This window comes from Corapipo altera, unplaced genomic scaffold (genome assembly GCF_003945725.1).
Source record: "Corapipo altera isolate COAL_440 unplaced genomic scaffold, ASM394572v1 48b, whole genome shotgun sequence".
NCBI lineage: Eukaryota > Metazoa > Chordata > Aves > Passeriformes > Pipridae > Corapipo > Corapipo altera.
Genome location: NW_020884884.1, coordinates 3,359,359 through 3,373,395, shown reverse-complemented (window position 1 = coordinate 3,373,395; position 14,037 = coordinate 3,359,359). Strand labels below are relative to the sequence as shown.

General features: G+C 36.8%; 1 protein-coding gene across 8 annotated transcripts in view; it reads right to left on the bottom strand.

The window, feature by feature from the left end:
- USH2A (usherin) overlaps positions 1-14,037 on the bottom strand; it is a 379,301-nt gene that overhangs the window by 290,625 nt on the left and 74,639 nt on the right. For 7 of the 8 annotated variants that reach the window (XM_027641249.1, XM_027641251.1, XM_027641255.1 and 4 more), the window contains exons 15-19: positions 13,489-13,652; positions 9,803-9,961; positions 4,950-5,444; positions 3,218-3,490; positions 813-970 (exon numbers count right to left, since the gene is read on the bottom strand). In XM_027641249.1, coding sequence (XP_027497050.1) covers positions 813-970; positions 3,218-3,490; positions 4,950-5,444; positions 9,803-9,961; positions 13,489-13,652 — 1,249 coding nt within the window. The remainder of the gene's footprint in view (positions 1-812; positions 971-3,217; positions 3,491-4,949; positions 5,445-9,802; positions 9,962-13,488; positions 13,653-14,037) is intronic. The other variant, XM_027641252.1, reaches the window with a different exon arrangement.

Sequence of the window (14,037 nt, the reverse complement as noted above, 5' to 3'; positions counted from 1 at the left end):
ACTTTGTTATCAGAGGGTTTAGATGAAAAATCTTGCAAGCCTGTGACCAGAAGCACTTGGCATTTATGTATTGTTACAATAACCCCAGGAGCAGTAGTATCTCTGCTTCATAGGCAAATAAACTGAGGCCCATCTGTGGTACTACTGAAAGACAAAATCAGCTCTGAAGGAGAAATTCAGTATCAGAGCACCAGATTCACTTTCCCATCCTGATTACTTATAATGTTTCTTTGCTCATTCCTAAGCTTTTGGCTTACTACTAGTGCCATGATCCCAAATCTTCGTTCGCGAAGCCCAGCCATGACAGTGCCATGATACTTGTTTACCAACCCCAGTCAAACAAACAATACAACAGTATTTTAAAGTCACATATTTTGACTTCTTAAAGCTGTTTCTTTCTGGTATTTTAGGTTTCCCCACTTCAAAGATAGTCAACTAAGAAGCTGGACAGGTACCTTCTTAATGACAGTGTAGATTCCTACAACACAATTTGGCTTTAAGAATATGAGCAAATATAGTAAAAATACAGAATCAGTACACGCAAATATCAAGATAATTTACATGTTGTAAATTATCCCTCCTAATTTTGAATCTCTCCCACTACTGAAAACAAGTCAGCTCAGGAATACAACTTAAAACCTAAAAGTAGTGTATAAAATTACAGAGCACTCAAACTGGTAGGCAGAAAAGTTAGATCAGAGAATATACAGCAAGTCAGGGAAACAATTCATCAAACAACCTCAGAGGACATCGGACTTTATCAATTTTAATATTACCAGTTAGGAAAAACATCATGCAACTAACAATAATACCTGGGAAAATGGTGGCAAGGACCTTTGTTCAGTCATTAAACTGATGCTGTAACCCATCACTTCTCCTCTTGCTAAATTATCTTCTGGTTTTTCCCATGACACATTGAGGGAATATGGTGAAAGAGGGAATACTGATGGAGATGGCATGAATGCTGGGGCTGAAATAAAGTTAATATAATAATATTTATAAAATAAATTAGCAATGTGTATAATGCAAGCTTTCTCATTGTACTTGTAAAACACAATTTCAGACAGTATTTCTTTTCCCTTTTTAAACTTTATTTTCAAGTTTAGCTGGAATTTTCATCTTCTATTGAAAAATACCTCACTCATCATTCTCCTGTTTTCTACTCTGGCTGTGAATGCAGAATAAAACTGCCTATGTCTTCAAAGAAATACTAATCAACACTACAGTCTAAAACTCTGTAGCAGTCAGGAAAGTACATACAGACAAAAAGGTCTTGAAGAAAAACTTCATGCAACATGGGAAAAAACTGATAAAAGCAAAAAGTGTTCAATACTTCAGCATCTTAAAAGCAATTTTGTTTGCCAGGCCAGTTTGAAATTAACATGTCTCTCACTTCTTACAAAACAGTTCCCCTGTCTTCCATAGTAAATCTGTTAAAGGATTGTTTGCACTGCAGTTAAATCCCCACCTGATTACTCTGTAATAATAGGATACCAACTCATAGCACTTCTGCTACATACAAACAACCACACTAATGGACCTCTTCCCAAATACAATTTAATACTTTTATAACATATAGTATTTAGGAACAGATAAGCACAAAGGCTCATTTTGAAGGAGGAATTAGTTTAGCCTGCTGTTTTGCAGGAGCAAATGTCTGAGGACATGATTTTCAAGCTAACAGCAAACAAACACATCAGTAACATAAGAGAGATGTTTAATTGCAAATCATAGGCTCTATCAGTCTAAAAATCTTAGATTTCTACTGAAAGGATTTAAATAAATTGCTGTTATTTCAAATAATATGTCAAGTGGCAAGCCCTTTAGAAAATCTGAACAGAAGGGTCACTATAAGAGATGCTGGAAACTAGTTACACTTCAGAAAAAAGGGTCCATATTATGACACTTGGCCTCCATAAAATCATATGGAAAGGAGTTAAAGCTCACACTGCCTGTCTCAAACACTGTTAAAGTCACAGAAGGACTTTGCCATGAGATAAACACTGAAGAGTGTAATACGGTGGTGCTAACTCCAGGCCTGGAGGCGGCAAGATCTGATTAGCTCAACCTGGTTAACACATCCAGACAAAAATTTCCACTGTGGTAAATTGTAAAGAAGCAACTGCTTATACACATATCACCAGTCAAACGAAGATATGTTCCAAGTTATGGCTTCTGCACCCATCAATGACCACCAAAGTCTCCCACGAATATGCCTCTATGGATACCTAGAACTTGGACTATAAAATAAGCCACAACAGCAGGAACTTGAGATAAAATAAAGGTGATACTATTGTTGGGTGTTATCTCAGACCTAGGTGAGAGGTTAACAAAGCTGAGGGAGAAGAATGTGTCACTGATACAGAAACGCAGAATTTACATGCCACGAGGAAAGTCAATTCAGGAACAGTGCTGAAATCAGCTCCCACTGACTAAAAGGTAATTCCGGCAGGAGGAGATCACGACCACCAACTCATTACCCACCGACCAAAGAAACTCAAGAGAAAAAACTGAGCATGCAGACCAATTAGCATTAGAAGACAGGGAATGATTTAAACTATAGAATAAGAAAACTATGAAGCCAATAAGCATTAATTCCTTTGTTTCACAAGATGTATAAATAGTGAAAAGTTTTGAATGACCTCAGGGCCCCCACCACTGAGAAGCCCACAGTAAAGAAGGACCAATGGGATGCTGCTGGATCCATAGGTGGTGACTATCTTCTGCTTGATCTCTCTCTCTCTCCCTCTCCTCTTTTCCATTTCTTTCTATCTCTTTACCTCACATTTATTGTTAAATAAAATACATATTATTGACTTTAGCATATGGTTGTGTTTGTACCTTAATTTGGGCAGAGGCATCTCTCACTAATTGGGTCTTAACAAAAGTTTCAAGCACTATACTCCTGAAAAGGTAACCCTCTCAAGTTCTTCAAATTAGAACACTGCTTGGTATATTTTATAATCTTGTAGTTTAAATTTTGGGTTAATTGATATGGATTACTTTCCTCAACACTATGATTTCATGGTGAAGAAAATGCTTTTGCTTAACATGCTAAGTTCTGACATAATCTAACCTATCTTTAATTAGATAAAAATGAGAGTTTGTCCCTAGCTGAACCACCACTAGACACATTTTATTGAAAAAAAAATTAAGAATACATGCTAATCTAGTTCTTCCTTTAATTTCTATCAAAGAAATTCAAACCAGTGCTTACCAGCCTCTCCTGTTTGTCCTGATATCCAATCTGAAGATATGCTACCTGCCATGTTTACTGCTACCACATAAAATTCATACTCTGTAAATGGTTCCAGATCAATGACCGTGGTACTGGTTTGTGGTGGAGCCAGAGCATTTTCATTAGGAGACTCCACAACTGGTTGAGGACTGAGCCATCCACTGCTTTGGAAAATACGAATTTCAGGGGGAAGAAAGTTCCCAGCTGGTTTTAATTTTTTTCTCATGTAAAGTTCATATCTTATAATTATACCTAGAGAAAAAAGTAAGCCAGAAAAATTAATGAATTTAAATGACTTTATAATAACATATTTAATGAGCTATGAATCAATCAATCAAATTCAAAGAAAATACAGCATTAGTAGGTTTTTTTCTTTTCTGCTATTTTCATCCAAATGCTATACTCCCTGAAACAAAATCACCTTTTTTTTATTATTTTTAAATTATGAGAAGTGACATTTTTGAGTGACATTTTAATCCTAATATTTTAGAACATTTAGAACAGACTACTGGATAGGAGATAAATGTGCATCATGTATGTGTTGGGGTATGAAGCAATACACGATCTAGGTTGGATCATGGAAGTAGTTTAACTATAAGAATAGGTTGTAAGAAACCTGATTGGAGATTTCCAAAATGGTAAAAATGAGAGATATGGCAAAGCCAAGAGATAATTACCATAAAATATATATATTTGGGGCTGTATTCATGCACAGAACTGGAGAGGTTGCTTGGGAGAAACAGCTTCTTTCTTTGTCTTTGGAGAGACCAGGAAATCTGACCAGACACCAAAAAAATATGAGAATATTGCTTAAATCTGCTTGTGCTGGCCACTAAATGCATGTCATGGCTATGGAGTGTAAGACACACATTGAGGCACAAGTGCTAATAGTAAATATCTTGACCTCCATTGTAGAAACTGCTCCTCTAAATGCATAGTCATTCTTGTGTGGGCATTAATCCTGTCTAACCTGGAAGTAGCTGGAAAATGAGATGTTTGAAGTAAAAGCTGAGCTACTCATAAACAGATGCCCATTTTATGAACAGATCAAAATGCTTGTTTTCACATGCACAAATACTTGTGTAAGGAAGTGCAAGCTCACAAAATTCCATTGCACATATATTAAAAGATAGTGTTTACCAATAAAATCTGTGGCATCACAGAACTATCCTAAAACAGCTGCGTTCTCAGTTTCAAAATCCTAAAATATTATTACACAAGTTAGACCAGAAACTCTTGGCAATCACCTAATCCCTAACAAAGTTATACTGGTAATAGAATTAGTTACTGCACATGACGGATGGTTTCAAAAACAGACTTCTCTGTTAATTCTTAGGGTTTTTTCCATAACTGTTATCTGCTTATCTATTTTTTGTCAAGCAGTATCACCACATCTGTCTGAACTAGGCGATCTGGCAAATTAGGAAAAAATTAATTTTACTGTAAATGTTTGATTATAAATCTGATTTTTGCTGCAGCAGATGCCACTGAGGGCTAAATCCTGAACTCAACAGCCAGTGGAGTTCTGAACTCCAAAAGAATGAAACATAGACTCTGAGGATACATTTAATGGCAAGCAGGTAAATTAGGACAATGCCATACTTCTTTCTCAGTGTATGTCACAGGGATAAGGAACTCTAACCAGATTTGAGAAAACGCTGCTTTTTCCTTGCAAAGACTTTGATTTACAAAAGAAAACACAATGTCCTACCATTTGGTTTCTCAGGTGGTGACCATTCCACAGCCAGTTCTGTAGCGCTGATAGTTTTTACCATTGGTGCGTGTAGCCCTTCTGGAGGAGCTTGTGCAGTAACTACAGTTACTGGCTGGCTCTTTAAGCAGCCTCCACTAGTACAAGCTTGCACAGAAAAAACATACTTCGTAAACGGAATGAGATTCCAAATAATTGCTGAAGTCTTTAAGCCTTCATACTGGCCACAAGGCTGAAGATCAACCGAGCTAGTACATGTCAAAATGTATTTCTCTATGGGCCCAGAGTCATTGGAGACACTTGTCCAGTAAAGTAAAACAGAGTGGTGACTGACAGGAAAAACAGGATTTAAATCTAAGCTTCCTATAGGTGTCCCAGATTTTGTTCTGTATGTCACTGAGGCACTTCTTGTAAAACCATGAACGTTGCTGGCTTGGATGTAATAGGAATAGAAGGTATATGGAGCTAACACAGTATCCACGAAGGTCTGAACACCTAAAACAAACAGGTGAAAAGAAAACTATATCAGTCTAACACATTAAAAATAATCTTAATTTGTATAGTTAACATCTGTCCAGTCCTAATCCAGACATATTTATTCCTGTTCACATGTTATTCTTGAGATCATTATAAACATTGTAACTTTTCAAATTCTTTTTTTTTTAAACAAGGGAAAAAACCTTTCTCTTTACTCCTTTATCCTTTATTATCTTCCACTACACATTGGCATCACTAGAGAAATAATTTTCCACTGAACTTCTCCTAGTTCCTCCTTTAATCACAAAGAACATTAATACAGTTATCTTCTCATTCCTCTTTTGCTTGAAAATAATTATTTCAAATGCAAATCAGCGTCAATATTAGTAAATATAATTTAGAAAAAGCAACTCCAAACCATTGTGTAAATTTTCAGACCTCTGTTTTTTATTAATTTCATAGCATAAGACCAAATATTTCAACTTTGTGTGCTTTCACTTCCTCACTTCTACTACAGTGCTTAACAGTTCATTTATAAAGCATTTGATCTTGGATGAGAAGTGAAACAAAAGTGCCAATAATTACTAAAAGGATATTTCCAAAGCCTAAATTTACCTTCCTCACCCTTACTTTCCATTACTCTAGTTAGCTTTTTAGCATCTTTTTAGAATCCATGGCCATTAATAGCTCCTGCATAGATCCCAGAAGTTACATATCTTAGTCATCACAGCACAATATGAATTTATGCACAACCATACCACAATATGTTATTTTGCCTTAAGAAATAGTGAACATTGAGTAATATATTATATGTCAGAGCATGGATACTCTTAAACTCCTTCAAAGCAAATGGAGAGGACACAGTTACTTCTAAGTTTTCTGCACATCTGCGTTGGCAAGCCAGCCCTGAGTACAACTTAAGAGCTTATGAGTATTGCTAGATATTCAACCCTTGACACTGCAGCACAAAAGCAGCAGCGTCAGCCCAGTAATTGTTTATAGAACTTCAACTCCCTATAGCTATCTCAAACTCATCACTGGAGTCCCACAAGGAGACTGAGTTATCTTATCTTCAGGCCTTGCGAACTGTGGTACTTCAGGCAAGCCTGGAGAACAACTCTGCCAGCTGAGCAATGGCTGTTGAGACTTCTTCATGTGTTAATAACGAGCAGGCAGAAGATGCAGCAGATTTCAGTCTTGCTGGAAGGATTCAGCTGTTTCTTCTTCCACTTTGGGGTTAGCATGGTGTTCCCAAGTGTGAGTGTAAGTACTGAAATATATTGTAGAACTGTTGAGCCCTTTCTGAGCTCCATGGTCACAGCTGCCCTGGTTGAAGTGCTTCTGGGCACAGAAGTGGGTACCAAAGTTGGCAAGAGTCCTCAGAGTGTGACAATCAGTTGCTGTGAAGGACATGACAAGTTGGAGCTCGTCATGTGTCCAGTTTTCAATTTTGTAGCCAGAGGAAAAAAAATGGCCACAAAGGCAGCACGAGGCAGCATGGTAGAAACACGGGAGAGCTGCACTTTATCTGATGATAGGATCATCCATTCTACGAGCCTGCAACTCAAAAGAGCCACAGAGAAGGAAAAAAGTGCGTAAGGAAAAAAAAAGAAAATAAGAAATAAAGAAGAAAAAAAACAGCTAGACTTCTATTAGCAATAGCAAGTATCACAAATCCTTGTGAGATAAGAGTATCCCCAGAGTCAGAGTTAGATTGTACGACCTCTCCCCCACCCCGAATCATGTGATGACCTGCAACCTGATCTAGAACCAACAAGCAAGCTAGGACCTACACCTAAATCAGGTGTTCTAGAACAAATTCTAGACCAGACAAGTGAGCTAGAGCATGCTCTGGAATCAAAGAGCAAGCAACATTGTGAACTAGACCAAAAATATCTAGAACCTGCTAAGAAACCATTAAATGGTTCTGAAGCAACCAGCAGTCCTGAACCAACCAGCAAGTTAGAGCTAGACCATGGTCCTGAACCAGCAAGCAAGCTAAACTATCATTCTACTTCAAGACTAGCAGGTGAGCTAAAACACTAGAAACACACATCTAGAACCAACAAGAAAGATAGGACACTATCTAGCTCCAATGTGCAAGCTAGAGTGTGATCTAGAACTGCCTCGCTACCAAATGTCCAACTCCATAATTCATTCCTGCTCTAGAAATGGCTGCACCAACATCGACCTAGCTCTACACCCAACGAATCCCTGAAACCCAGCTTCTAGAAGAGACCCGGACTTGTAGAAACTCTAGGGACAACCCAGACTGTAGGGCCCCAAGTCTAATGCCAACAGCAAGCATATTACTTTCCCCTTTTCCTACAGAGATTGAAAGAGGTAGATCACACAGAATGCTGATGCTGTCTGCCAGAAAAGTAACCAGCACCATCTCAACGTTACAGGCAAGTTCTATTCAGTATTGATGAATACTGACAATGAGAATTGATGGAAATTTTTTTTCCATAGGAATACAGGCTAACAGGAATATAGGTTAGATAAAATAGGATAAAGTCAAAAGTAAGAAGGTTCTACATTCCTCAGCTGAACAACTCCAACCACACTGTGTTCCCCAGGGCTCAGTATTAGAGCCAGTTCTATTTAATAACTTTATCAATGATGTGGACGAGGGGATCGAGTGCACTCTCAGTCAGTTTGCAGACGGCACCAAGTTGGGTGGGAATGCTGATCTCCTGGAAGGTAGGAAGGCCATGTAGAGGGATCTGGATGGGCTAGATAGATGGACTGAGGCAAATTAGATGAGGTTCAACACAGCCAAGTGCCAGGTCCTACATTTGTGTCACAACAACCTCACGCAGCACTACAGGTTTGGGACAGAGTGGCTGGAAAGCTGCCCAGCAGAAAAAAGACTTGGGGGTGTCAACAGCTGAACATGAGCCAGTTGTGTGCAGTTGTACTCTCAGCATATAAGCATTATAAAGTCCACACTATACTGAGAAAAAAATAACATTATCAAAAGTTCTGACAGCATTAACAATGCTTGATATTCAAACACCAGAATATGATTTCACATCGCTAATTAGGGGTATTGCCTGGAAATGTCACAAACATTTTTTGAAACCAAATCTATGTTTCTAAGAACATGTTTTCTTAAAAAGAAACATGCTAATGTATCGTTATACAGCTAAACCCATACAGAATTTTTCACTCTTTACAAAGTGTGTGGGTAGTGTCATGAAATAACATCCTCAACAGTGCACTGTTTCAAGTACATTACACTAAGCACAGATATAAGACAATGAAGTATAATAGCTTTTCTTTTGAAACTAATTCATATTTTTACTAAAGTTAGGCCTTTAAACCAAATTAAAGAATTAGAATATTCTCTATTAGTTCTCTAACTTTTTTTTTTATGTTTCTTTCCCCCAGTCACTTAATCTCATGCTTACATTGGGTTGCACACCTTTCCTCATGGTATGTACTGCAGAGTGCCCAAATTCACAGCATAAGCCACAGAGTAATGAGCTGTAACACTGCGGCATGAACCAAAAGATAAAAATGTGAGGTGCATTCCAAAGGATCTGTGCTTCCACTGAATAATAGTTCTCTTTTTATTTTCTCCAGGGTACACACCAACAATTAGAGAGACTCAACTTCCGCAAAATATTAATGCTGCATTGGCAAGAAAATCCAAAAGCTAAGGAATCTGCTAGAACAGAAATCAAACCTTAGTGGCATTAAACCACACCTGTCTTCTTTAAAAAAAAAGAAAACACTTCTGTGCCACATATACATACAAACAGTATCCAAATCCATCTCCTTTTCTTTGATAAGTAGAGCAATATTACCACAAAATGGCCTTTCCACCTTGGACAGAGTGTCGAATCCTTGAGGACTGCCTTCTGAGGATCCCTTTGCAAGCCTCAACATGAGAGAAGTGGTGCTGCTAAAGACAGATCAGGAGCTATACTGATAGCTTAATAGAAGGTGCTAAAAGTTAGAGGCCACAAAAAGCTTTCCTAATCTGTTAACAGTTTAAAACCAGGAAGATGAAAAAAGAAACTTAAGCACATTATGGTCTCTTCTGTTCACCCAAATTCTTCATCTGTGACTTTGACTCTTTTAGATTTTGGAGTCTGTGTGTACTTCCAGCGAATACTTCTGGGGAGTCAATTTTAAGTTTTTCAGATTAAAAAGAAAAGAATTATCAGCTGGTTTTGGTGACTCTGTGTCAGATTTTACACTAAGGTATTAATTTCTTTCAAGCAAAATTAATAACATAGAACAGTAACTCTGTAAAGAAAAACAGAAAAATGCATTTGAAACCACAGAGAATGATAATGACAGAAATGCAAAATAATTAAGAAACATCACACACACAAACATGAAATCTTTGATGTCACCTTACTTACTATAAGGATAGTAGTCTTCAGTTGTATAAATTTCTTCCTCATCCCTATACAGCTGGTAAATAAGCCTGTTAGAATTTGGAGAGTCAGGGGAACTCCATGAAAGACTGATAACAGAGGAATTGAGAACTTCTCCTGTAGGAGGAGGTTGCTGGAAAGGAGCTAAAACATATATACAAAAACTGAGGATGTAAAAATGAAGGTAATCAATAATCATACAAATTTAAAGAAAAATGCAAAGAAAGTGCTAAGCTTTCTTCACTGAAAAACCATTGAGTAAATGCACAGTAACGAGGCAAGACATTAATAAACTAAACCAACCCACCCAAGAGCTCCCCAACAAAGTTTTTATCGGAGTACATGAAACAAGTGTGTATATATAACAAATAAATAAATGACAAATAAACTTAATCCCCTAACCACTCAAAATTAAAGTAGGTATACCACAGTTTTCCAAACTGCTTTTGGTTTTTTGTTGTTTTTTTGTTTTGGTTTGGTTTTTTTTAATGTTTTTCAAAACATCTATAAAACAAGAACATATTTATCTGGTCACATTATTGAAGTTTCTAGTTCAATTGGAATGAATCCTCTGAAAAAATAAATTCTATTTTAGCATAGGCCAGGCACGACTTCCTCTAATAGAACAGAAATGGAAACTCCAACTAAGTACAAATTTCACTGAATTGTTACAATAAGCCTGCTTAATCAAATAACAGAAACATAAAGAGGTAAATTTTGAAGGTAATTCGCTTCACTTTTAGTCAATTCACTTCCATTTGTTTCCAATGAAATTGAAACCAATGAGAGTAAGGTATCTAACATTTTAAGAAATCAGCTTGAGATGCTTATTTACCAAAATACTATTGTGCTATCACCTCCATTAACTTTGGAAAATGTGCTACTTAATTAAACCATTATAAATAAAGAGAAAAACAAACCCCTACATTAAGTATTATGAGACAATATGAGGATTAGAAACATGCAGATTTTTTTCTCCCTGTTTTTATAAACTATTGTCTTGTTCGTTAGGTGGATATTTGTTTAATATAAACAACTCAACAAAAGTTAATTACCAAAATCTATTCATCCAAGCTAATAGGAAACAAGAAGTAAAGAATGAAGTTGCAGACAGAAAATGTCATGAGGTGATAGATGTAGAGACTTATGCCAAAATCAGTGGGTCACATTACACATGGGTTTTTAATAGAAAATTAAAAAATGAGATGAAGTTCTTCATTTCGAGTAAGATAACGAAAAGCCCTACTACTATTGCAGTCTCTCAGCCAAGAAATAGCAGAAAATCTTTCTAGAATTCAGTGGATTAACAGAAAACATAATCATCATCTCTTATTAGAGGGCACAGGTTGTTTTGCTCCTCAATCTGGAGCTTTTGAGTTCAGGTCAGTTAGGAAGTGAATGTACGCTAAAGTGTCTACAGAAGTCAAGTCTGAGAATCAAAAGGAAAAAAGTCCCTTAGGCATTTAAAAAAATTTCTGTGTCATACATACTTACAAGACCTGAACAATATTAGAAATTTACCACCATCACCTTCATTCTCCATTTGCAATCTCAACCAATTGCATTTGCTGCCACCTGTTTACTGGTTTGCATTTTATATGTGTAAGCAAAGTACTGTATTTCAGATTTTTGCGCAGCATCTAAGATATTGCTAAGTAGAAAAAATGTATATAGGTTGTTTCCTTAAAAAGCACTAGTTGGACAGTGATAGCAACTTACATTCGCTTCCCTTGGCAAAGACTCATAACCAGAAATGGCATGTGTCAACAAAATACTGTTCTGCAGTGAAAATAACCACAAATATCAAGCTAGGCAAAGCTCCATATCTGTGCAACAAGTTAAAATATTTTGGTATGAATAAGTAAAGGACTGTAATTGCTATATCATTTATGTCCAGAAGAGGACTCCGCTTGTCATTTAGAATACTGCCGGATGTATTTTTATCTAACTAAAATCTATGATATTATTTATCTATGTCATATTATTATTAATCAATTTTAGAGTTGAATTGCTATTGACCTTTATCCAATGTATATCCCAACATAAATAAGTAGGTTGGCTTATGTTTGTAAAGCACTTTGAAGATGAACAGCACCATAAAAGTGCCATGTATTATTATTATTATACATTCAGTTGAAACATCTTACATTTTTTAAAGAAACAACAAGCCAATCAACTGTCTGCACAATGAATAGATACTGTGCCTTCTATGGAAGAGTATGGGGAAAAGCAAAGCAAAACTGTGTCTAAACACTTCCAAAATTTGAGGAAAGCTAAAAAAATCATCTTTGGAAACAAATCAGTCTCTTTATGCTATCCATAATTATAATGTTGCATATTTATAATACATTCTGCAATGCATATTATTTGAAATTTAAACTGAGAGCTGTCTGTGCTTGAAACACTTTGTGCATGTACATCTCTGCTTGTAAATCTATAGTTTGCACATATCACAGTGATGAATATCATGTAAATACCCATGCAGAACACAAAGAAAAAAAAAATACTTTGTTGAAGGAGGATCCACAAACATACTCCAGAGATAACTTGGGAATGTCTAACCCTTTTGTTGCATTACACATGGCTACCAGAGGTGACTATCACTGTATTACCAGTATGGTCATTACTAATCAGGCCTACTGACAGAAATGCCCAGTTAGCATGTACAGACTTCCTCACTCACTGGTTACCTGACTTCCAAGACTGGGCTATTAACTGGGTAGGTACAGCAGTAAGCTGGAGGTGTCAAAAAACGTCATACAGCTTTTTCAGAATTAGCTGAGGTCCTTACCTCATGGTTTGGCATTGCATGGTATGATGTCCTCAAAGCCAATTTCTGACCATTGACCCCAAGACAACTTAAAAATTGAATTTTCTTATTACATATACTTTATCCTCTACTTCTTTAAAATCTCCACCAGCTTGGAGACTGTGGACTGGTGAGCAAATTTAAACATTTAATTTTGACTAATTACAACATAAAGGGTGAAATTGTGCCACCTCTTCGTATCCAGACTCACTGCAAGGGCAGAAGTATAGATATTTCATTGTAATTTGTTTCATTACAGTTCATTATCTGACCGTCCACATGGCATTAGCCCCACCTCACACATGCCAATTTCTCACACTCTGTTACACCGTATCACATATTTTCCCAAACTAACTGAAAAAAAGGCCCTGGGAGGAAAAAGGCAAAGCTACATTGAGCTGAGGAGCAGATTTTGAATTAATCACCAGGAGGTGGTTTTCAACAGACCTTCTGTTCTTCAGACCCTCTGAAGGCAGTTCCTCCGCCTCCTGTCAATGGCACCAAAGAGGGCTAAGCTTCAAGTCGTACAAATACCATTGTATTAATGTGACTGAAAGGTGAACTCTGCATTGGTCACTGCAAAGAACATGGTGGGAAGTGCAACGGAAATATGGATCATTACTTCTCCCCTTGCTTAGACTGCCAGCAGAAAGTGTGTATGACACAAAGCATTCTGTATGTCTCTCTAGAAAACAGTCCTAAGACACAGTAAAAATCACTCAAACTTCAGGGACCAAATCTATGTGGGGCTGTGGGGGGAGTAAAACCCAATTTCAGTACTGCTGACCCAATTCAATACTCACTAAATCAATATAAAACTTTAATCCGAAAGACATGTTTTTAAGATCTAACATCCACCTACTTTTACTGCAGCCAAATAGGTTGTGGACATCCAAATTACTAGCATCAGGAACACAGTTGTCACATTTCAAGCCAGTTACAAATTGTTTACAAACACACTGTCCAGTAACAAGATGACAAGTCCCACTAATGGCTCCTGCAGGATGACAATTACAGTGCTGACATCTATAAACAAAAACAAATCAAGGAAGTGATCAAAACACATTAACACTTCAGTTAAGCACAGTAGGGTTTTGTTTAAAAAAATCTTGGGTAACCTAATTAAAAAATCATAAACAGTTCAGTAGTCTGAAACACCGTTGAAAATCTATTAGTCTGATTAAAAAAATTACAAAAACAGTACCTACTATAAACATTTCAATGCTAGAATAATATTCTAATTTAGATAAAAATGGCTTCGAATTAAAGAGCTTTTATATATATTGATCCATACACAAACTGGATAATAATGTTTGGTAATAACCACATTATGCACTCAATCCTCCAGCCTTACTCACACAACCTTTCTTGAGAGCTGCAGAATTCAGTGATACACATGTAACCAGTTTCA